The sequence below is a fragment of the Epargyreus clarus genome, unplaced genomic scaffold (assembly GCF_041222505.1).
Source record: "Epargyreus clarus isolate Ecla_fem2 unplaced genomic scaffold, WU_Ecla_fem_2.2 ptg000007l, whole genome shotgun sequence".
Taxonomy (NCBI): Eukaryota; Metazoa; Arthropoda; class Insecta; order Lepidoptera; family Hesperiidae; genus Epargyreus; species Epargyreus clarus.
The window spans coordinates 12,668,579-12,694,185 of record NW_027332215.1 but is presented as its reverse complement, the minus strand read 5'-3'; the positions used below and the strand labels follow the sequence as shown (position 1 = coordinate 12,694,185).

General features: G+C 35.1%; 1 protein-coding gene across 1 annotated transcript; it reads right to left on the bottom strand.

Annotated features, from left to right (window-relative positions):
* Nucleotides 1–860: 860 nt before the first annotated feature.
* On the bottom strand, nucleotides 861–25,511 carry LOC140743434 (protein GPR107). The gene is made up of 12 exons (XM_073074694.1): nucleotides 25,201–25,511; nucleotides 22,631–22,741; nucleotides 22,234–22,394; nucleotides 17,519–17,646; nucleotides 17,023–17,123; nucleotides 15,244–15,348; nucleotides 14,602–14,885; nucleotides 13,628–13,745; nucleotides 11,449–11,579; nucleotides 9,856–9,997; nucleotides 7,066–7,217; nucleotides 861–6,080 (listed from the first exon to the last, which is right to left on the bottom strand). The coding sequence occupies exons 1-12, from the start codon at nucleotides 25,285–25,287 to the stop codon at nucleotides 5,987–5,989; spliced, it is 1,614 nt and encodes a 537-aa protein (XP_072930795.1). The 5' UTR covers nucleotides 25,288–25,511; the 3' UTR covers nucleotides 861–5,986.
* Between the last annotated feature and the right edge of the window lie 96 nt (nucleotides 25,512–25,607).

The window sequence follows — 25,607 nt, the reverse complement described above, 5'->3', positions numbered from 1 at the left end:
CTAAAGACTCATGCGGTTCGAACCACGCGTATTCCCCGAATAAGTAATAAAGAAAGAACGCTCAACAATACTCAAGTGTGCCTATTATTAAAATTGTGCGCACCTCAGAGGTGAAGTGGTGATAATTCTTTCCTTAATAATAACATTTGTCTGACATGCGAAAACAGAGTACGTCGTCACGCTACACTTCCTTGTCGACGTTAAAACTTCGATTTGTGAACAACAATGATTTGCGAGCTGAGTAAAATACAAGTTCGAGTTTACACCACGCTCGTGGCATCCAGCGGTTGGAATGTCTGGCCTGTCGCCAGCTCTTGTCTCCGCAGGTACAATTAAAAGGACCGTAAGTGCTAAATGAATGACATTATTGTTGCTTATTAGATATCGATTACGGCTGTCCACTCATTTTCGTTCTGAAAAGTAGATTCGACTATAATTTATGCGGCGTCGTGTCATCATGTTTCATGACAATAAAAAGCAGCAAAGCTTTTGATAGTAAAAGTTATATTAATAAATAAATTATAATAAAGATTTTTAACGATAATAAACAAGACCGTAAGGGTTGCTTTTATAATTCCTACGTAATATACGTTAAAGCAATTTCTACGTAAAGTGAAAACATGAACAAGCTATAAATATTAATACTTCATAGGCATAAACCGTAGATAACATAACGACCCGCGTGGTTTACCTAGTGGTCACCATTATCACCATATCGGTATGATATGCGTAAGGTTCCGAGTACAATCCCGGGCTAGGAAGACATCTAAATCATCCATAAAAATTGTTTGAGTACCTATTTGTCTCTGTATTTCTATGGAATTCATGATACAGGGAATGGCGAACATAAAAAATATATATTTTATTTATTTTCGTTTATTTTGTACAATATTACAATATTATATTACATTTACACACATAATAGGCGAACATACAAATAGTTACGTAATAAATTTTACATATTTATCCATTCTACGTATAAGTCAAGGATGCCAGGCTCAAATATTGAAATTAAATTACAATAAAATAACAATTGTTACAATTTGGTGGCAATCTTATGGCGTCATGAATTTCGCGAATACAATTTTAGCATCGGAATTTAGAACAAATAGAAAATGTACCTACTTATTGTACATTGTACCTGTTTTTTTAATACACCAAAAAGCTGGCACACACGAAATGGAATGAAAAGTTTCTTAATTAATAATTAATATGTTTTTGACTTTTATAAATGTTTTCGACTTTTATAAATGTTTTTGACTTTTATAAATGGCTAGATTAAGAGAAGGACAGGCATGGCTACTGCCTCGTGTTCCACAAGAGGGGCTTCCACAATAAAATCCACATTTTTCCAAATTTCAAAGTAAAATGCCAAATTTAGATCTATTCGGAACATCTGACCCTCGAGACCTGCAAAGCCAGCCTGAATAGTTTCTTCCCTGTTATTTTACTCATAATCATACATTTTTTAATACGACCAATTTATAATGTTTACAAAATAATATTCACATAAAAGTAGGTATTACATCGCCTTTTAGGTAACAAACTATGATATGAAGTGAACACAACACGAAGCTATTGTTTCCACTATTTTTATATTCACTACAAATATATAGTAAAGGTAATACGAAACATTTAAAGACTGATATATCAACACACAAATCATGATATAAAATGTAAGACTGTTTATATAAATATGGTTATGAAGGATTTTTACTAAGGATTAGGTAGTGATGGTGCGATTGAATGATTTCTAAATCGGTCAGAGGATGGAACGGTTCTACATAGGGGTACATATTTGTAGCAGTATATAGTGAAACCAAATTATTTATACGATCCGTTATAATATACAATCAAAATGTAAATAACTTTAGTTTTCATTCATTAATCATTAAATTTTCGACACATCTAACACCATGGAGTGGGGGTACCAACTACCAATACCAATATATTCCAATACCAATTTCAACTTAGTAAAGTAAGAAACACTGATATGCAGAGCAGTGAAATTGCCTCAAAGTCAGCAAAATAAGGTAGCACCATACCCTTTTATAACTAAACGCATAATAACAGTGTCTTAGATGATGTAATTAAGGATCTGTCCCTTCCTAACATGTTTTAATATTAATAAACGAAACATTATATTTACGATATCATGAAACGTTTATGAATATGTATACTATAGAGAGAATGGATAAAAGACATACACGAAGGTAATCTTACTTAATTTTTTACGTTGCCTTTTTTGTCACAGATTTTTTATTTGATTACTTAAATTACGGGTGGGTTTCATACGGTGCATGTGCAAATAAAAAAAAAATGCTTGATATTTTTATTTCTTCGGTGCGATATCATCACTGTACATATTCAAAGGTTCTATAAAGGTATATATGTATGTATATGATATTATAATCTACATGTGTTATATCTAACACTGTTAAGTATCACTTCAAATTAAGTATTGCTTTATAATTAATTTTGTTTACGAACTAACACAATACACTTTAACTAATACAAGCCTATTTTAAAATATTTGTCGTACATATTAGACAGATAAGTAATTTAATTATTATGTTATACAAATTTAATCATATCCACATTTAAAGGAAAATAACTTTTCATGGCTTATTCAAAATCACACACATATTTGATTTATAAGAGCGATATGTAAACGATTTGAAAAAAGGGTAAAGTCTATCTGTAGCCCCCTTATTACTCCTAGGTTGTAATACTGTTCACATAAGAGTATGGGGATTTCCTTAAAGGACCTCATAGACATGCCTTACCAATCCTTCAAACCAGAACACAGCTAATACACTGCTATAAGACAAACAATATCCTATAATAGACCTGCATTGGTAAAATACGGTAATATATGCCGTATATTGGTAATATACGGCATTCTGAAATATTTAGAGTATGTGCATTATGACTAATAATAATACAGGTGATGACTAAATATTCACTTGAACTTATATGCCACAAAAATGATTTTACATAATTCAAGAATAATCATGTATAATATGTCATTGAATATACATTTAGTTTTGGTCACAAGAGATGTTATTTCAAATACATAAGATACCGAAAATTCCTACAATATTGTCTATTAGATATTTATATTTACAATAGCATATTATAATTATGAGCTATTTTGCTTTTCAACTACTTACTGTAAATCAAAGGTTTCTCCAAAAAAATCAAGTTATGTAGGGACATAAAAAAAACTTAACCGAAAATATTTTGGGTAAGATTAGATTGTGTAATACAGGGGTCGAGAGTACGATGAAAAGTGTAGTCTACATTGACTATGTTCTTTAATATTGGTATGTTTAGATCAACCTTATATAGTATTTGTGAATATTTTTTTGGAAATAGATAATATGCCAGCGTACCTGTGTACAATGAGATTTTTGAAATGTTGCAGCATTACAATTATTATTTAAGAAACTGTGTATTTATTTATTAGAGAAACAGGATATTAAGATTCTGTAGTGCTTACTTAGGTAGTGTTGCGTATATTCAGTATTTGTATGTGAAGTAATTTGCAAAGTTTTTGTATTATTTCGAGAAGAGGGGATCTTAGATTTATAACAAAACAGTACTTATTTATAATATTTGTCCACATTTATATGGTTTTGAATGTGTTCTGTGAAATAAAAACTTTATTTTTGTCATATATTATTTTAAATAATCAAATTGGCTTACATTTTCAATAGAACAGTTTGCCCCTCTGATATTACTTCAACCAATCTTACTGAAATAAAAAATAAGAAGAAAAAACAATAAAAATTTAAACACTAGCGCAATTTACAAATTCGATATGATAGAATTATTGCAGTGAAATATGTACCTCAGATCAATGTAACACAACCCTATTTTTGAATTACAATTACAGGTAAGATAACAATATTCGCATAAAAAAGAAAATGATATATTAACACTAACTTAATACATATTTAATGCATGGATCAACCACAGCCACCTTTAAGTTGAAAATACATAGTGCAATGAAACACATAACATTTTTATTTTAATCGTTATCAATAATTCTTATATCCACAATCTTAAATAGGATTCCCGACATGTAGCTTCATTCAATACAAAAACTTTTTCGAGTTAAAGCTCTCAAAATATCTGCATATCTCTAATAAGAAATTAACTTTTATTTCATTTTGTGTTCTTTTTAAGTTACTAATAAATCCTTTCCAAGTCGATTAACATAATTTTTACAATTTTTTATATGAATCGCCATCTCAATACTTAGTTATTTTATTCGAGAAAAATCTTACTGTTCACTGTTACTAAGGTAAGATCTTCCTGATGTTAATAGATGATCGTGGATCAAAAACAGTAACAATCACTTATCACTAGTTATCGGATATAACAAAATAAGGTATTGGTCTTATCCAATCACTTTTAGATCAGAAATCCACCGCATGCCCTTTTCTTTTGCTATTGTCTATGTTAAGTATGTATAGTCCGCGTACAACTGCTAGTCCGCTCTGAATATAGAAATGAATCGTGTCGCCATAGCAAATGGTATGACTACACCTGCTCGCAACAACTTCAGAGCGGACTAGCAGTTTGGCGCGGGCTATAACATACACAAAAAACCTGAACATACGAACGAATTAACCTAATAAATGTATTAATCCCCTGTAATAAAACTATTCCAATATTTATTTGTTTAATGTCTTTCTGACTATGTACTAAAAATCAACTTAAACGTGACTGTATATAAGTAATTAAACAATATTTGGTAAATAAATCTAAAAAGGAAAAAATCTTAAAAGAAAATTCAATGAACAACCCAAAAAGTACAACTAAAAAGATTATATGTAATAAAAAATACAAAAAAAATAAAACTAAATATTTTTTATAAAGGAACAATAGAAATGATTAGATATGTTATTTTTAGATATTAAAATGATATAGAAATATTATGTCAACAGATTTTTATATTATGATATTTTTACTAAAAAATAAACCAAAATAGAGAAAACAGTGTAGGGACCAGGTTACCTCAAAAAATGTTTAGATCATAAAATTTACTTAAACAATCAATTTTTAATCATATAGAAGTCGTAAGCTCGTACGCAGTCCATCTGATAATATGTGACCAGGGGCGGCAGTGCCCACTAACCATCAGGTGGATGGCATACTAGCTTGATACTTCTATTTCTAAATAATCATTAAAAAAAATCTGAAAGCTATTAGCCACAGCCTGAATATAGCTTAGATGTGATCTATAAGCAATCTGTACTTTGTTTTAATCGGAAAATTATCTTTTACATTCAAGCAAATCTTTATACGCAAAATACAATTAAAAAAAGTCACCCGTGTAGAAGGACTTCGGAATTTTCCAGAAAAAAGAAAATCTTTTATTCATGTTGGAACCAACAAGACTTGAAATGAAATAATAAACTCGTGTAAATTGTTTTATTGTTATTTAAATTTTAGATTGATAAGCACATTCAAACTATATTATAATGATAATGTGATTTCATATTATTGGTAATACAAAACATGTCTTTATTTGAATCTGAATACAACAATAGTGATTCATTCAATAATATCTTCTTCATGTATATGACAAACATTTTAAATTTGCTTTTGAAAAATGTAAAATGCAAATAAAAGATTAAACTTTCAAAACATCAGAGAACAGTCAATTTTTATTTCCGACCGGCAACCTGGAATTATTAATCGTTACAATTTTGCAAAGTTAAAAAAAATCTAGAATAAATTCGAACAAGCCACAATACCCAAATAGACCGGTAATGTAATATATCAGATATTTCCTCGGAATAGATATTTACAAGTACTCATTAGATATGAGGCGCTAATGTGCAGTGATACACACGAAAAAGAAATGGGAGTCCATTTGGCTACCTCGTCTTTGGAATAAATAGACATCCTTACTTTCATTTATATCTAGTGGTCCTTAATATGTAATTAATATAACTATCTAGAATATCGGTACCTAATCAGAGTTGTTGTCTTGCATCAGCGGTTGCATGTCATCCCGTTTCATCTCCCTCTTAGTAACGCCGTCCAAAACGCCAATATCAGACAACCTGAAATAAACAACATTCTGTTTAAGAAACCGTATTTGTATTAATATTTGTTGTTCGTACGAGTGACAAGTTATCCTATGGTTATGCTGGGAGAAAATCGTTTTTCTTTAGTAAATTTCGGTAAATGAACAATCTTTTGAAAGTTGCGGGCAAAAAGTTAGAATATTAACGTCGGGAGCGTAAGTAAAGAATAAAAAATACGGGTCATGTTCTGAAAACTTTGCCAATCTTCTAAAATTTGCATTTTGCGCTTGCAATTGCCACTAGTTCAAATTGTTTACCACATAGAAAGTAAGTACTACTTGCGCTAAATTTTATTTTCGGAACGTAACACTCCAACTTAACCGGTTCCGTTACAAACATTGTTTCTTCAACACTTTTCCCTCACATGGTACGCCTAAAGAAGAATAACTTCGTCAGGCCAAGACTTCAGGCCTTAAAAAAACGCGGCCATACAAACTTACATACATACATGCATATACACAAACATACATACATTCATAGTTCATACATACAAAGAAAGAAGAAACACTTAGCAGTGACCCCTCGGGGAGCAACAAAGGTAGAAACGAGAGAGGTTTTAGTCGGTACAGGTCGTTACCAGGCAAAGCCCGACATACGGGGTCCTAAACATCTTGACCCTATGATACGTAAATGTATTTTACATTTTTTTAATATAGGATTAGCAGACGAGCATACATTTCCACCTGATGGTAAGTGGCTACTGCCGCCAATGGACATCTGTAATCAACCCCAAATAGGGTTAGATATTAGGTGAGGACTAAGCTGGAACGCCTCGAAAAAGTATGTCACACCCGTCACAACAAGATACCGCTTAACACTGCTGTTATGAGGGAGAGATAGGTGTGGCGATGATGCCGCCGGAGCCGAACCAAAAAGGGTTCTAACTTCTAACAACTTCACAAACTTACATACACACATACAAAACCTCCTTTTTCAGGTCGGTAAACACACTTATACGTACACTTTAGGCTCGATGTCGTCCAGATGTGTCGGCGTGAAGTACGGGTTCGCTGCAGCCGGACGAAACTTATAACCGGTGGTCACGAAGAAAACGAACGTAGCCATCTCGCGGAACATCTCGTCGATCCACGAGTACTGGAACGGCACTGTATTCTGTGGAAGACAAGATTAAACATCATCATCATCATTATCATCCACCCATTATTGTCCCACTGCTGGGCACGGGTCTCCTCTCAGAATGAGAAGGATTAGGCCATAGTCCACCACGCTGACCAAATATTGGTGAACTTCAGATACCTTTGAGATTGTTTTCTTTATAAATCTCTTAGGTATGCAGGTTTCCTCACGATGTTTTCCTTCAACATTTAAGCAAGTGATAATTAATTTCTAATACGCACATAATTTTCAAAAATCAGAGGTGCCTGCCTGGGATTTGAACCTCGGACCCCTCGATCGAGGAGTTTCTTAAACACTAGGCTATCACTGCTCACAAGATTAAACGTTATTATTAAATACTAGCAGTACCCTCGAGCGGCTTAAGGGGTGGCGGAAGGGGCGGTCCGGTCTCCTAATAGTAGAGCCCACGACCAGCAAGTATCATAGCAATATGGCCGAAACTGTCGAAAATCATTATATTCTATGATGCTGAACCCGACTAGGTAATTAGGTACGAGTAATTTGTCAAAAGTGTAGCAATTGCGTGGGAGGCTATTTCTGCTGTGTCCAAAAAAAGGTAGTCGGTATCATAGCAATACTTATGATATTGGAAATGTACATAGCTTTTATAATTTTACGACGAATAAGTTGGTCTTAAGACATTTGCGCGTAGTATATAGCGAATGCGAATTTTTTAAAATGTCAAAAAAAAATGCCGACCTTTATAATAGCTATCCGGATGATTTTTTTAACCGTTCATATATTTCCCAGGGTCTTAATAAATAAATTTTGGTCGTAGACTCTAGTACTATAACCTGGGGGTCCTCCAAACACAATTGTTACAAAAGGTCGTCAGAACCAAACAATCTATGAAATGTGTATCAGTCAGCGAAAAAAAATACGGTCACCGAATCACAGGCGAATAGTTCTATGGACACATTTGTAATTTTGTAAAATCATGTCAACTTTTTACACTGGGGGCCTCCGTTCAACATTCCGCCGGGCCTTTAGTCCGCCTTAAGTCCTTGCCCGCTGTTTATTCAATCATAATAAAAATATAGCCTTTAGCACTCTTGAATAGTGTAGCATTCTGACTGTGAAATAATTTTCACTATCGATTCAGTATTTCCGAAGCTTAGCCCTTACAAACAAACAATCAAATTTACCTCTTTATAATATTATTATTATTATGACATATGAAGGTGGTAGAACGCATTGTGGTTCGACTCCTGCGGCACCACCGCCACACTTATTTCTTTCTGCCTTACAACGGCAGTGTTAAGCGCTGCTGTGTTCTGGTTTGAAGGGTGTGGTAAACGAGACATACTTTTACGAGGCGTTCCAACTAAGTCCTACAAAGCAAATCACAGCAGCGCTTAATGTAGGCATAAATATGCGTGGGGGTGGTGCTGTCGGTAGCAAAAAATATGCCTGCCATACACACTACGCAGGGCCGGAGTTAAGGGAGGGCGACCGAGGCGGCTGCCCCGGGGGGCCTCCACAAAAGAGGGGCCCCCACAATAGAGACGTCGGAATTATTTTTTAATTCCCACTAGTAAACACAAGTAAAAAAAATATATCTTTTCCCTTGATATTTTTTTCGCTGTTTTACCTTTATCTACAGTACTTTGTACAAACATGAATACTAGAAGAATCTACCTGCGTTTCACAATATAATATTTATTGAAAAACTTAACTGAAAAAATTGTTCATTTTATTCGGAAAATAATTTGGGGCCAGGGGTCCTCCACTCTTTTGTTGCCCCAAGGCCTCTAGACCTCTAAATCCGGCCCTGACACTACGGTGCACCGAGAGGTCTACCTGTGCAAGTATACCTGCGCAGGTACACCGGACTTCGAATTATTTTGTGTGACACCGTACAGTACGTCATAGTTTTCAATCGATGTCATCACTGTCTGTAAAGGTATATTACGTGTCAAACTTCTAGTCCGATCTGAAGTTGATACGCGCAGGTTTAGTTAATATACTCCGTAACGTAAGGGCACACTAACGCAGCTATGTACAGAGCGAGCAGCGGAGGGTGCCGGGGGGGTCCCGAGCTCTCTTCGTCCCGCTAATATCTACAATTTTCTATTGCGACGCGACTCATTTCCATATTCGGAGCGGACTAGCAGTTCGGCGCGGACTGTACACTGTCACACTACCGGCACACCGGAACGTCCTCACACACGCTACCGACGTGCGATTGACCTGTACAGGTAAACGTGCGCAAGTAAAGTGAAGGTGGTAGAACCCTTTGTGGTTCGACTCCGGCGGCACCAACGCCAAACCTATTTCTGCCTCATAACAGCAGTGTTAGGCGCTGCTGTGTTCTGTTTTGAAGGGTGTGGTAAGGGAGACAGACTTTTCCGAGGCGTTCCAGCTTCCTCCTCAGGGGTAGCGGCGCATCTGTGGCCGACCTCAGGTAGGAATATCTAATCCTATCTGGGGTTGATTACAAATGTCCATGGGCGGCAGTAGCCACTTACCATCAGGTGGACTGCATGCTCGTCTGCTACTCCTATATTATAAAAAAAAAAAGAAACTAACCGTCCGGTAGACCGTAGCGTGTATGGCTTACATTAGAGACATTGACTATTAAAGACGCCGTAATGCACTGTTAAGTAAAGTATACCTCCAGAATAGTGATGATGATCCTCGTGAAGTATATGTAGCAGAGGATCATGAGGTAGAAGTGCCGGAACAGTTTCAACTTGCGCAGGTTCACCGCCGCCTTGCCGTCAGTTGTCGAGGAGTCCTCCAGGTGGTGTATGGACCTTTAGTAGATAAAAATAATATCATATAGGACTTTAGCATTATTAAATAATATTACATAGGACTCTACTACTATAGTCAGATTCATAATTAGGTGTCCAAAATGTAAACAAAGAAATGTCATTTCCAAAATACGAATTATTATTATTGTATAGAACGAAATTGAGGTAATATCAATATTAAAGAACGTGAATTGATCTTAATTTATTTAGATTACTATTTTATTATAGTTGTATTAATTTGACGGCGTAAAAAATAAGAAACTACCATTTGAAACGTATTTTCTTGATACATTTGTTTACATTTTGGACACCTAATTAAGAATCGGTATATACTTATAGGTCCAGATTGGGATTTACATTAATATGTGTGTCAATGAAACATGTAAAATTTGAAATAACAAACGAGATTAGAATAAAGTTAAAAATAAATAAATTTAATAAATAAGTTACTAGTCCAAACAACAAGAAGTCAGATAATTATCCCTAGGCCTTAAATTTTAATATTACATTTTAAGTTTAATAAAATATAATAAAACTGTTTTTGTCTATTTGTAAAACTTAAATAATCTAAGCCTCCACGAATGAATCTCTCTGGTCACTTTGAAATACTAAGTCTGTGATAAAGACAATAGATGGATCTTTGTAATAATTTGGAAAGGCTCATATTTGCCTCAACCATGCCTTACAACATCTACTCTGATAGATTTAGAAATAAGTGTGTAGTAACATAGTAGAATTTATTTATGTAATATGAATAGATGTAGCAACGCTATTAAGTAGTTACTCCAACTCATAGACACCTCTACTCAACTCCATAAAGAATAGAAGTACTATCTGATATTGTTAACCGATATGTTGTTACTTTATCATAATGACGGACGGCTGATATAGAGCATATTAAAAACTAAATTTTGCCTTCCCACGCCCTCAAAACAGAAAACACTCTCACACGCAGCTCTACATGGCTATAAACGAGAAGGTCTGTAGATCTCGCAATGATGTCTCTTAGTGTTGCTTTCTTGATTATGAACCATAAAAGTTAACTATCTTAATGTTAATATATTTAATTCTTTATATATATATATTTCTTATGTGCGTGTGTATGTCACTGAACTCCTCCTAAACGACTGGACTGATTTTGATGAAATTTGTTGTGTGTGTTCAAGGGGACTTGAGAATGGTTTAGATTCACAATTTAGTCCGTGGGAATTTTAATTAATTTTTAATTCGTAAGTAGTCATAGAATCGGAAACTATGCATTTGATCAAGTGATGATCTTTAGCAAAGTTGTTGTCCAAGAGCCCACGAGGGTTTGGGAGTTGGTAAGACCAATTTTCGACAGATGGCACCACTGTCATTCCAATGCAAGTACATATTATTTCTTTAAAATGCGGGCGAAGCCGCGGGCACCACTAGTATTCGTATAAAAATACCATTGATATGATACTCACCAAACAACAGGGAACATGATAGCGCCGCAGCATATCATGTCCACGAAGAAGAACAGACTCCGCCATGCGTTATGCTCCGCTGCACCCTCCTCGCTCTCCGCTATGATGATCTCGGCTACGTTGGCCACCACCTATGTAAGAGTTATAATAAATAATCATCGTCATCGGTATCAATTCATTACTGTCTAACTGCTGGGCAAAGTGAGGATTAGGCCATAGTCTGTTGCACTGAGAGCTTTTTTAGAATGCCCAAAAAAACGGAAGTATTTTACTAAGCCCCTGCTGTCTGTCTGTCTATCACAGGGCTCAATCTTCTGAACCGTAAAAATAGACACTTGAAAATTTAAAAAGGATATTTATAATGAATACTGTAAAAGCAAATAATAACAATAAGAAAATTTAAAATAAATGGGGGTATCCATACAAGTTAGCCATTTTTCTACGTTTTTCGCTTTACTTATTGAACCGTAATAGCTCAAATTGTTCAAATTGTTCGTTTGTTCAGTTCAAATTGTCGCAATGCACAAAGTCTCACATTGTTCAATGGTTGCTATAATGACAAATACTAAAAAAAATGGAAATTTTGGTGGTGCGCCCTTCGTCGGAGAGTCGACTTGGCCAAGTGCCAATTATTTAAATAACAGGTGCAGGTTTCAAGATGTTTTCCTGCACCATTAAATCAAATGATAATTTATTTCTTTTTAGTACATAACTTTGAAAATCAACGTTTGCCTGGGATGAACTACTCATTATTAGTCCCACTACTGAGCATGGGTCTTCTCTAAAAGCAAACGAACATACAGTACACCTGATTGTAACTGGCCTCTGCCGTCCATGTATATCTATAATCAACCCCAGATAGGATTGAAATCTTGCCCAACAACAGCCACAAAGGCATTACTACCTGAAGAATAACTTGGGACGCTGCGTATAATTGTTTCTCACATACCATTCTTCAAATAAGAACATAGCAGCACTTATCCCTTTCTTAACAAGGCAGAAATAAATGTGGTGATAGAGCATAGGTTTATACCACTATTGGAACTGAAGTAATAGAACGAAATAATATAGTGGTTCATTACGACTCCCATTTTTAAATGTATCTGCATAATAGCTCTGCCAATGAAATGTGTTGATTGGCCCAGAAGTTGCATAACCAGACTCATCTTCACAACACACTTGTCAATTACCACACATAAGTTATGCAACCCATTTTATTGGTTCATTATTATTTTGAACTCATTGTGCCAAATCAATTGACATATCGGTTATAGGCATGGTGCAAATACGCTTCAATTTATTGCATGCATTATGTAAATGCAACCAGATTGCAACAAGACTAAAGTGATATATGTATATTGTATGTATATGAACCGAAATTTTCCTTCAATCTCTACTAAGACGCTTGAACCGTAGCTAAGAAAATTGCCTCGTATTAGTTTTGGACTATAGTGTGTTAAAAATACATGCAGACATATATGTTATTAAAATAATACATTTAGTTTATTTATCAAATACTTTTTGTATTTGTAAATGATATATTTCTTAAAAATAAAATGTATATTTAGACTAAGTGCGTTTCTGATATTAATCTTCCCTATTGTCTGAAGTAATCCAGATTATACATACTCGATACTAATCATTACCAATAGTTTAACACTCAAAAATAATTGCCTATACAATATTTTGCTATACAAGCTATGTAGAAAATAATACATGACTAATAGTGGACGGGTTATCAAAAGGACAAACAATAGAGTTTCGAAGGAAAGTCTTTATAGTTGGGCCATGACAAACGTGCGAACTGAGTCATAAAACATGACATCGAGAAAATGTGACAGTGCCACACAATTCGTTATGGATAAATAGATGCCGCTCGGAAGCAGGTAGCTAAAAACGATGCGATCGTAATTAACTACATTGTTTGTTTTAAAAGCAAATATTAAAAGAAAATATTAAAAATACATCCCAAAAAATATTTTGCATTATTTCCTTAACCTTTCCTTAATTATCTACTATTGACTATCGACAAATCCCTTTGTTGTTACGCACAACACTAGAAGTGCGAGCGAGAGTTCCGATGTGCCTTTAAGTGTGAACGAGAGATCTGATAAAAATGATTTATGACTCAATTCGCATTGTAATGGCCCAACTATAGTCATCATTATTATCAACATACCTGCAGTGGTATCACAATCATGAAGATCTTCTTGTCCCTATCGGCCAGTATGTGTTTGATGAAGTTCCACCCGGTGCCAACCAACACGATGGTCACGAACAGCACCGCACCTTTCAGTCTGAAATGTTAGAACATGTAAAGAATTTGAACTAATTTTTCATTTTGGGAACATTCGCTACCAATATTTCATCGAATTGGTCGAAATATCAGGATTGTTTTATTTATAAACTCCAATACCACAAATCTTGACAAATATGATGATGACAACTTATAGACAGATAAAACAGATAATTTTGAGTAATTCGGATGGAACTTCGGAGCGGAGGGCGAAGGGGCGGGAGGGTAATATAAGGGTAAGAATAAACACAACCTGGTGGCTAGTTCAGTGACTAGACTGTCACCATTTGTCCTGATTGCTAAATTGTCACTTTTTACTATACTTTAGCAAAAGCTTCTTAATGCCTAATGGCATTCCCTGACAGTCAACCGTGAGCAATGACAATAATATGTGATAGGCTTATAAACACAAAACAGTAAACTACATACAATGTTATTAGGTTAGTTTAGGTTTGATTTTGACACGCGTTTATTAGCTTGGGTTGTATCTATGTATGTAACGGAATCTTTGAGCGGGTGTATTTTACTGCGGTTCATAACTATTCTCTCATAGATAATTGCCAATAGAATGATTGTAACATTTAAATTATCAAGCACCCCACGCTTTTTACTATGAATTGTATTATTATTTAATAACTTAAATTTTATTATAATTATTTTCTAGTTTTTAGTTACTTTTAGTATTTTTTTAGTTTTTTAAAACTTTTATGTATTTATTTTTATATTGAGTCCAAATAACTTACAAATGCGTGATGTAGTAGAGTATCGCCTTATTTATTTAGGTTAGGTTATTTAGGTTAGTATTGCTATTAGGTTAGGTTAGGTTTCATTTTTTATATTAAATCTAAATAACTTACAAATGCGTGATATAGTAGAGGATCGCCCAGGCGGTAATATGCTCCCCGCGGGTCTGTATGAAGTGGAAGTTGATGCCGTGGAAGGCCAGCGACATGGCTTTGAGGTACACCAGCACCGACATGATGATGTGGATCCGGTAGACCTTGTGCTTGCTGGTCTTCAGGATGAAGGTCCAGAAGCCAGCGCTCAGCAGGAATATGACGGACATCATGCAGTACAACGCCGGGAGTGGCATCTCACCGGCGGAGAGAAAGTTCCCATCGTTGATCTCGTATATTTCTATCTGGAAATTATAAATTACATTATCAAATCTTTGCTACTGTTTAGGAGTAATAATTAATTTCTTTTATACCTAATTTTTTATAATATGAAAGCAGCAGACGAGTATGCAGTCCACCTGGTGAGTACTGCCGCCCATGTACATCCATAATCAACCCCAGATAAGATAAGGGAAACATACTTTTCCTCCTCGGTATTCCTCCTTTATCCTTAGGTGTAGCGGCGCACCTGTGGCCGACTTTAAGTAGGAATCTAATCTTATCTAGTAATTACAGATATCCATGATCTGCAGTAGCCACTTACCATCGATGGGCTGCACCCTCGTCTGCTACTCCTATATTATAAAAGGTACTACAACTTACCATAACATTAATAGCTGGGGTGGGAACGGAGTCCTTATGCGGACAGTTGTGGAAATACAGGTTGTAGAGGCCTTCCTCCTTGTCCGACGCGACGTACATTGCGAACTGGAATAGATAGCTATCATGAATCATAACATATTGGCAAATTTGTCTTCATCATCAATCCATTACTGTTCCATTGCTGGGCACGGGTCTCCTCGCAAAATGAAAAAGTATGACGCCATAATCCACCGCGCTGGCAAATTGTGTATTGGTAGACTTCACACACCTTTAACATTTTTTTAAAGATCTCTCAGGTACGCAGGGTCCCGGGCCGAACTTAGAGGTCTAGAGGCCTTGGGGCAACAAAGGAGTGGAGGCCCCCTGGCCCCAAATTATTTTCCGAATAAAATGAACAATTTTTTCAGTTGACTTTTTCGATAAATATTTTTTTGTGAAACGCAGGTAGATTCTTCTAGTATTCATGTTTGTACAAAGTACTGTAGATAAAGGTAAAAAGCGAAAATAAATATCAAAGGAAAAGATATATATATATTTTTTACTAGTGTTTACAAGTCGGAATTTAAAAAAAAAATCCGTCGTCCTTTGTGGAGGCCCCGGGCCTGCCGCCCCGGTTGCCCTCCCTTAAATCCGGCCCTAGCAGGGTCCCTTACGATATTTTCCTTCATAGTTAAAGCAAGTGACAATTAATTTGTAATAAATACACAACTTTGCAAATCATAGGTCACACCTAGGACTCCTTGATTGTGTGGCAGCGTTTGAAGCACTAGGCTAGGCCTGCTTTTGTGTGTGTTCATTTATTAGACCCGTTTCCCGAATATTTTGAATGACATGGATATCCTGATTATTGTACGGCAGACAATAAAACTGCATGAGGTATTCCAATATATCGTCATTTAACATTATTATGAACATAACTACTATTATAAATTAAGTTAGTCAGATATATGCTTCTTTTTGCATTTGTTTTCTCATTGTTTTTTTTAAATGTAAAACCCACAACAACATTTCTTCATCAACAAGGGTTAACTGGAGGAGAATGCCACTAGGCATTAAGTTTGCCCTTTGTAATCACTAGATTTACAATAAAGTTTAAATAAATAAATATATTCCTTTTAGACAGCCTGCATTTCAATGACAGAAATAAAAATATGTATATATAATATGTATATATTTGTTTAGGAAAATAATATTGTTCTTCTATTTTATGACGATTGCTAATCTTGGATCGTAAAAAACAGTTTTTGATCTATATATATTTTTCACGATGTTGTACATTTACTGTTCAAGAAATATTTTTATTATTGATAGTGCGTAGTTCTTATTGGTAATAAACAGTTATTGACACAGGTGCATGGTTCTTTTCAGAATGTATCCTCATAGTTACATGTTCAAAGATTTAATTACAGTTTTGAATATATTATTTTATTATATATACTATGTGGCTACCTTTATAATATAAATTTTAAGTTAGGAGAGACCTTGGCGAACACAACCTGAGTTTACAATCATTATTATATAAAAAAGCCGACAAAACAAATAAAACGTTTTTTTCATAATTATTACGAAAGCACGTGGTTCAACCAGTTCTATTCGTGAAATGTGACGTCATAATCCAAACTTATTTATGAGTTCTTCATGTTAGATGACGTGCGAACGGGGTCCCAATATTTGTCTAAGGGTTCCTGAGACGGCATTGAAGGCGTAAATTATAAAAATCCTATAATGAAAAAAAAACCGATATTGCAAGCGAAATGTAAGAAATAAAATGGTACTAACACTGGTATTATAATAGTCGAAACCATCACGTGATTCCCTGAAAATCGGCAACACGGCGTAAGAGCACTGCGGACCCAAACGCTCGTCGGTCCTTTCACCCCCTGAAATAAATTCATAGAAGGGTTATTACCAATACGATTTAATATGAAAAATATTATATCCATTTCGGACGCGATTACGGGGCTCCCCTGCTCCCCCATTAGATCCGCCCTTAGGCAGCACAATTATGATACAAGTACCAACGCCCTTATATTTAAGAGAACGAAATAATAATAATGAAGTTACGATGAAACTATTTCGCAACAATCCGCTGCCAATATGTAGGATGGTTTATATTTTACACTGCATGGTGTATGCTCTGTATGCACTACACAATAGAGGGATGTATTTTTTTTATATTGGAATCACTACAATGGTTTTTTTTATTTAATGAAAGAAACAAATTTTATGTGAAATTTTCAGTTATATGCATGTCAGGTGATTGATATGTAAATACCGTGAATGGATCGTTGTGGCCGGCTCATGACGTACTGCAAGTGCCGTTTGCTCCTGTCCATTGGTATCATCGACCTGTTCTGGTAGAGATGTAACGCGGAGACTTCGCCTTCGCAGGTTATGTTGAGCCTGCAATACAAACACAATGGTCATTATGGTAAACGTTTCACCTCTATTATAAAAGTCGCAATCATATATACCTGTAGGGGGAATTCTTTAGTGACATCTTTAAATCAACCCCAGATAAAATTCAATAAAGATAGCGGAGACACCCGATATAAGCAGTAAAGAAAAAGCGCTGAAAGGATGACTTCAATCATTGTCTGTTATATAACTAGAGATGGGCAAAACACCCGGTTAAAACCCAGTACTGGGCTAAATAAAGTACAGTACAGTACAGTGCAGTGGGCAGTACTGGAATAAAAACCCATTTTCTGGTTTAAACCCTATTTCTTCCCAACGACCGGGTTTATTCCCGATGGGTTTAAACCCTCTGCTCATCTCTAAATATAACCCATTCTATAGACAGTTATAAATACCTACATATTTTTTTGTGATATAGGTATGAGATATTTGAGGTAGGCCACAGACGCATTGCTATCCCTAAGGACTAAGTTTAAACGTCTAGTGTAAGCGTAGAAATGTGTTGAGGGTTGAAACCTCAATGCAAGAACTTTTATCACACCCTACAAACCTTAACACAGCACTACTTAAGACTCTTTACACTGCTATTACAAGGCAGAATAAGATAAGTGGTGCATCTATAATCTACACTCAAAAAGATCTGCCACTGCAATAGATTTTCTTTTTTCTTATAATATAAGAGTAGCAGACGAGCATGCAGTTCACCGTACGGTAAGTGTCATGGACATGTATAATCAACCCCAGATAACATTAGATTCCTATCTGAGATCGGCCACATATGCGCCACTACCCCTGTGGGATAAAATGGAATGCCTCGGCAAAGCATATCTCCCTTACCACACCCTTCAAATGGTGTACCCATTTGCAGCAGCACATAACACTACCGTTATTGGGCAGAAATAGGTGTTGCGGCGGTTCCGGAGTTAAACCACAGATGGTTCTACCACATACATACTTCAGCCTTTATTTAATTCACGTTTGACAATCTCCAATCTCGAGAGAACAATCTAATCTACTACTATTATTTCCTATAATTGAACTAGACTCCCTATAACTATATTCATTACGAGAACGTGTCCTGATGTACCTACGCTGAACTACATCTAGGTCACGTAATATAATTTGTATCGGAGGTTGCACGCCCCATCTCCTTCCGGTAATTTTGAGCGCTAAAATTTAATAGAAATAGCAATTTGTCTGTGGCCGAATCATCTCAATCAATTCAAAGTGTATATAGGTTTGTTGTATATTTTTACTAGCTGACCCGGCAAACGTTGTGTTGCCATATAAATAACAAAATATAAATAATAATAAGAGACATAAATAAGGGTGAACAACGCTTATCACTTAGGGGTATGAAAAATAGATAGTAGCCGATTCTCAGACCTACTGGATATGCATATAAAATTTGGTGAAAATCGGTAAAGCCGTTTCGGAGGAGTACGGTAACTAAAATTGTGACATGAAAATTTTATATATTTATATAAGGTGCCACAAAATGGTTCATCTCATTTTGTTTTTGAATACCTTTTGTTCTAATTAAAGAAAGTGATTTTGCGTAATGGAAATCTTTACTCGGATCTTTCTAATTCTAATTAGCAAAAAAAAATTTTTTTTCTAATTCTAATTAGCAAAAAAAAATTTTTTTTGCTAATTAGAAAAGGTGTCAAGTGTCTTCCACCAGCATTGACACACATTTGCGCCCCGTTTTATCATAATTTCAACGATCTTCCGCAAAAAATAAAAAAGAAAATACATACAAAAATCGCATACAAAATATTATTATTAAAGTCAGTAGAGTCATAGAACGTAGGTACACATATTGCAAGGCTTCATAGAAAGTTCGTTATTCGCCGGAAGCTGAGAGTCGCAATATAATATCCGCTTGAGCACTGAACTACTATAAGGTTTGTAAGAGCCAGAACGTAATAGAAATAACCTCTCTTTGGGATGTCGGTTAAAAATACACATATCAATGAAACACGTTTCACAACTGATTTAGGTCTGATAAACATTGCAGATTATTCTTTAGAGTCCTTTCATCGTCAACCCATCACTGTCCCACAGCTGGGCACGGCTCCCATAGCGTTTATAGTGAATTCGTAGACTACACACACACTTGAGAACCTCCTTTTTAAATCTTAGGCGTGAACGTTTCCACGCGATATTTTACGTCGCCGTTACAGCAAGCACATAACTTAGAAACACCAGAGGTGCATTATTTTTAATTCCTCCTAATAGTACCTTAATCTTCAGCAAATATGAAGCAAAATTTTAAACCGCAAGCTAGGCAACCTCAATTCATAATGAAAAATGCATTATAGATCTTTAATGATGCATTTTTAATGATGAATTGCGGTGATGAATTAATGAATCCTTTATTAAGGAATTAGATTGTGGAATTCAATGACAACAATATTTCTAATCAAACATTATCTGAAACTTAAATGGTACAAACAAGCAATATACACGTCCTATTCGATCTATGACGTAACATCGAGATTTGCGACGTAAAATTAGTTTTAAAATAATAATGATAAGGGGCCGTTCAAGTATTACGTAACGCAATTTTTGAAGATTTTTGACCCCCCCTCCCCCCCTTGTAACGCACCGTAATGTTTTTCTATACCCCCCCTCCCCCTCTCTAAACGTTACGTAACACTCAAGTGTCAATTTTTACCCTAAACTCGCTAAAAAGTTATGTTATAGTTTTTATCCTTGGGCGTGTTCAGCCGAACTAGGTCTCCTGAGTATTCTAAGTTAGTTTAAGTATAGTCAAAGCATATATACTACTATACAACCCACTCATTCAAGGGATTCCCCGTAAAACGTAAATGAAAAGGGTTGCCAATTTAGGAGTTTTAATTCACTATTTTTTTATTAAAAAATGTTCCGTAACGTGTATTAAGAAAGACCCCCTCCCGCCCCTGTAACGCATCGTAACGTTTTACAAGACCCCCCTCCCCCCCAAATTGCGTTACGTAATACTTGAACGCCCCCTAAATTCGTCATAACGTTGTCATCATTACTGTATGCTACTTGCCTTATCAACACGCTAAAGCGAAAGTATAATTATAATTCATGGCCGTGCCGATATACTATCAAGAAATAATGGCATTGAAATAACATACTGCACTTCGATCGCTGCCCTGGCTTAAAACAAATAAATGCAAAATCATATGAAATGCGAAACTAATTGAGAATGGCTAAAATTTACTTGCATATTAGGTGCTAGAGCTATATAACACGCTAGCTATATAACACTGTATACGAAAATTGACAAACAAAATATAAATATCATCCGTTTCAAGATAATGGTTAATGGTCTAACATTACGTACAGTATTACGGAGGCAAAATTTTAGAAATTTTTAAACCGTCTTGTCTGCGGAAGTAGACTAAAGATTAGCCCGCTCATCTATGCTCATTAGCATTGGAATTAAGACCTACTTCATTTTGCAAAAAATCAGAAACAAATAATATAGCTCATGTACATAATACATAAATTACCCCTTTAATAAAATAATGCTAGATACATTTAATAAGTTTACTGGCTCGTTAAAAATAAAAACATATATATACATACATCAGTATCAAAGTTTAATCGATTAAATTATTCGCAAGTAGCAATTACCGTATATCAGGGTTAACTGTAGAAATATGATAGATGTTGTTACAAATCTGTTATTTTTGTACATATAAACGAACATAATGGGCTGCAAATACAAGAACATATGGGAACATTAACATAACATATATAATCACCTGTCGTTTTCTAACATTATAAAATGTAATAAAAGAATGAGTGTGCACACTCATTCTGATTAAAAAGTAATGACTAAGAGTTTTATTATCATTGAATGTCGTGAGAGCAGTTATTTGAAACCTCTGTATAAGCATGTGAACACTTCTATCAAACTAATATTTCACCTACGTCAGCGAGCATATTTAGCAGAATGTTATCATGAAACTCACACGAGAATAGAATGTACCTAAAATATTTGATTTCTGTATTACTCACAAATTAATATTTTACTAAAAGATCAACACTAAACTTTGAAATATACTGGACCTTTATAACTGGCTGAATTAAAGGACCAATTTATCATTTTCCATAATGCAATATTTAATTGTATCTTTCAAAATGCGTTGATTACCTATGAACTAAACCAAATTAACAATTAACAAAGCCAATCGCCCGCTGACCATTAATATACTTTCAAAATACTAATGCAACAAACACAAGTAAACATCCCTGTACTTCCCTATGTATAATTAAATCCATATGTTTATAATATTATATAACATTGGTTTGCACAAACAAATATTTACTGCAGCACCCCATGGTGAGTTTTTACCGTAACACCTATTTAAGAACTGGAACCAATCAAATCAAAATCAGCAATGGGCACAGAAAACTGCATTCAGACCAATAGCTCTGGAGATAAATGGTAACATTTGCACACACTAACACCTCTCCTCGTCTCACCCCAAAAGCATATGCCGTTACCGTTCTGTCATGGGTCAAAATATTATTTCCCCCAAATAGATACAATCAATTTAATGTACTCACCTTAAATTATTAAAATCCATTTTCAAAAAGACAATAGCTGGATGGTGCGGAGACAACAGAGGGCTAGTTTTTTCCACACCCTTCAATATGCATGTGTCGGAATGAACTTCTAAGTATGGATTAATTGCGTCATTCACAGTTCTGTCCAACGTAAAGCCATACTGGAAATAAATGGAGAATCATTGTAATTTACTTTACATAATGTATATTTATTGACAGTGAAATAAACAACCCATTGAATGAGTTTTCAAACCCTCGGCTATTACCGAATCCTTGCAATATACCCATATGTATACTTTCCCATACTAATTAAAGGTCTGAGTAAAGTATCCCCTGATAAGTCTGTAATTTACAAGGGATCTTATAGTAAAATATCAAGATATAAAGTCCAACATACTTCTCCGAGCACCTGACCAGATGGTAATTTGAAGTTCACCATGTGCACGTCAAGGATGCCGCCTTGGAAGAAACCAAATGTAGTAAGGTCCACATAATGACGCTCATCGTCCTAAAAAAGAAGAACACAATAATAGAGAACAGGAAATAAAAAGTTACTGGTATGAACTTTTGGCCAACATACTGCTTTTTTATAATATAGAAGTAGCAGACAAGCATGTAGTCCACCTGATGATACATGATACATGATGAACATCTGTAACCAACCCCAGATAGGATTACATATTCCTAACTGAGGTTGGCTAAATGCTACTACCCTTAAGGACTAAGCTGGAATACCTCAAAAAAGTATGTCTCAATGACCACACCCTTCAAACCAGAAAATAGCAGCGCTTATCACTGTTGTTATTAGGCAGAAATAGATGTGGCGGTGGTGGCGCCGGAATCAATCCAGAAACTTCTACCACCTTCAAAATAATATGTCTTGCAATAACAACAAATTTGGTCCTTTATCAAGTATCTTTCTAGAAACATACAATTTTTTTTTTTTTTTTATAGCTTTAAATAAGATATCTTTATATAAGATAAAAAAAATATTAAATGTAAACGAATTGAAACTACAGCAAGTGTCATCTCATGTTCTTCAACCCTTTACCATTCCATTGTTGGGCACAGGTCTCTTCCCGGAATAAGCATGATTTAGGCTATAATCAACCACACTGGCCTCTGACTCAGTCTAACTAGAACTACTAACTAATCTAAACTAATCTGGCACATAATATGTTCTTTACTATCAATCGAATAGTTAACCACAAACATTGGAGCTAATACAGTTACTAAATTACACAATAATTACACTACACATACACTATACATATAAATGGCATTCAATTTCCTCAACAAACAACAATATACATCCAGGCATTTGTACATATGCCTGACTTCAAAGATTAGTGTTTGGGAAGCAAAGTCAGTTTGAGACCAAGCCATTTTAAAAGAAAACAAAATTGATCCCGTGCGAGTCCAACTCGCACATAGAGGTGTCAATACCACAAAATTGACACATTTTTTATTTTTAGTATATGTTATCATAGTCTACCAATTATGGTTCAATTGATAAAGCGAAAACTGTTGTAAATAGCAGTTTCTTGTATGGCAACCTCCATTTATTCATTGTCCAGAGGTGTGACAGATCGTAGTAAACATATACAGAAAAAAAAATTAAGATTCTTTTATTTTTAATGTTTGTTGTTATTGCCACCATCATCTATAGTCTGTAAAAATTTCAAGTGTATCTATTACAATTCACGTGATAAAGCCCCGGGACAGACAGAGAGACGGCGGAAGCTTAGTTATAGGGTTCCGTTTTTACCCTTTAGGTACATAACCCTAAAAAAGACTTTCTACACTCATTGCCCCACATTGAGCTTCGCTCTGTAGTGGTGACAATGCATATGTGAATAAAGAAACACCCAGACCCAGAACAGAAATCTAGATTCATCATAAAAATATCGGTTTTACTGGGGATTGAACCTGGAATCTTCCATGCATCATACCGGTATGATAACCTCTACCATTTGAGTCATCAAATCATACTTTAATATCATAGAAGCAGCAAACAAGCATGCAATTCACCTGATGGCAACTGCTCCCTATTGACATATACATTGACATATAATCAACTCCAGAGACCATTTGAGTTCTACCTAAGGTAGATTATAAAAGTGCTGCCTCCTCGAGGACCAAATTAGAATGCCTCACAAAAAGTTTCTCCTGCTTATTACAATGTGTGTACCAAAACCGCAGCACTTAACACTATTATGATTTTAGACTTATATTATAGCGGAATTCAGACATTTTAATATGTAATGGGTATGACATATTGTGAGTACCCGTTACAAGTTGAATGTTCAAATGTCTTAATACTATAGTTTTGTAACAACAGGCACAAGAATAGCAGTAACGTCTCCAGTCTCATATCACAAACAATGAACCACGAACCACGGAGACACCACTGTCACACCAATTTCTGCATTAAAACAGCAGTTTTAATTGCAGGTGTTTTCTAGTTTAAGAATATGGTATGGCAGACATACTTATCGCAGGCTTTCTTACTTGGTCCTCAGAGGTAGCAATGTACTTGTGGCTACCCTCTAGTAGCCACAAGTACATTGTGGCTACATTCCTCCAGCTCCAATCTTATCTGGAGTGGATTGTAAATGGCTATCAGTGACAGTGGCCACATACCAGCCCACCTGACAGTATACTAGTTTGCTTAATTATGAAACAATAGAAAGTCCTAAAAAAAAGAAAGGAGGGAAAGTCCTAGAAGAAATCTTAGATCAAATACAGACTATTAGACAGAAGTTGAAGGTGAGAATATCTAATATAAAATTTAGGAACATGAAGTAAACAATTGAAATGATGGGCCTTTCAGTTTATGAAATTCTCTGCATTTTTTGGGTTAGAACATGCGTAGATTAAAACACATGACATAGTTCATACACTCAAAACCGACTAAGAATATGGATTACAATTAAGCCTATTAATAATTAATATAGATTATCTCACCACAAGAGGTAACTTGTGTATTCTGCAGCTCACAGACACCACCATAAAAAGAACAGCGAACAGTGCATTTCCCTTTGTAGCAATCATATTTCATGACTAAATTTCAGATACTTAACAAAGTGTAAAAATTTCACAAAGTAAACACATATTCCCTCAATGAAAACTTTACGTCGCTAGTGTCTTTCCTGTCACGAAATCGCCGTTGTGTTGTATTATTCACAATTTCACACAGAATATAGAGAATACCTTCTAGATTTTGAGATTATAAAATTGTAAATGACTGTATAGTCTATATTTTCAAGTTTTCAATATATTTTATAAATTTGCTCTACGTCCACAGACCATATAAGATTAATATTGTCTATGACACACATCTATCGAAATCTGTATTGAAGTGTTAAAATATA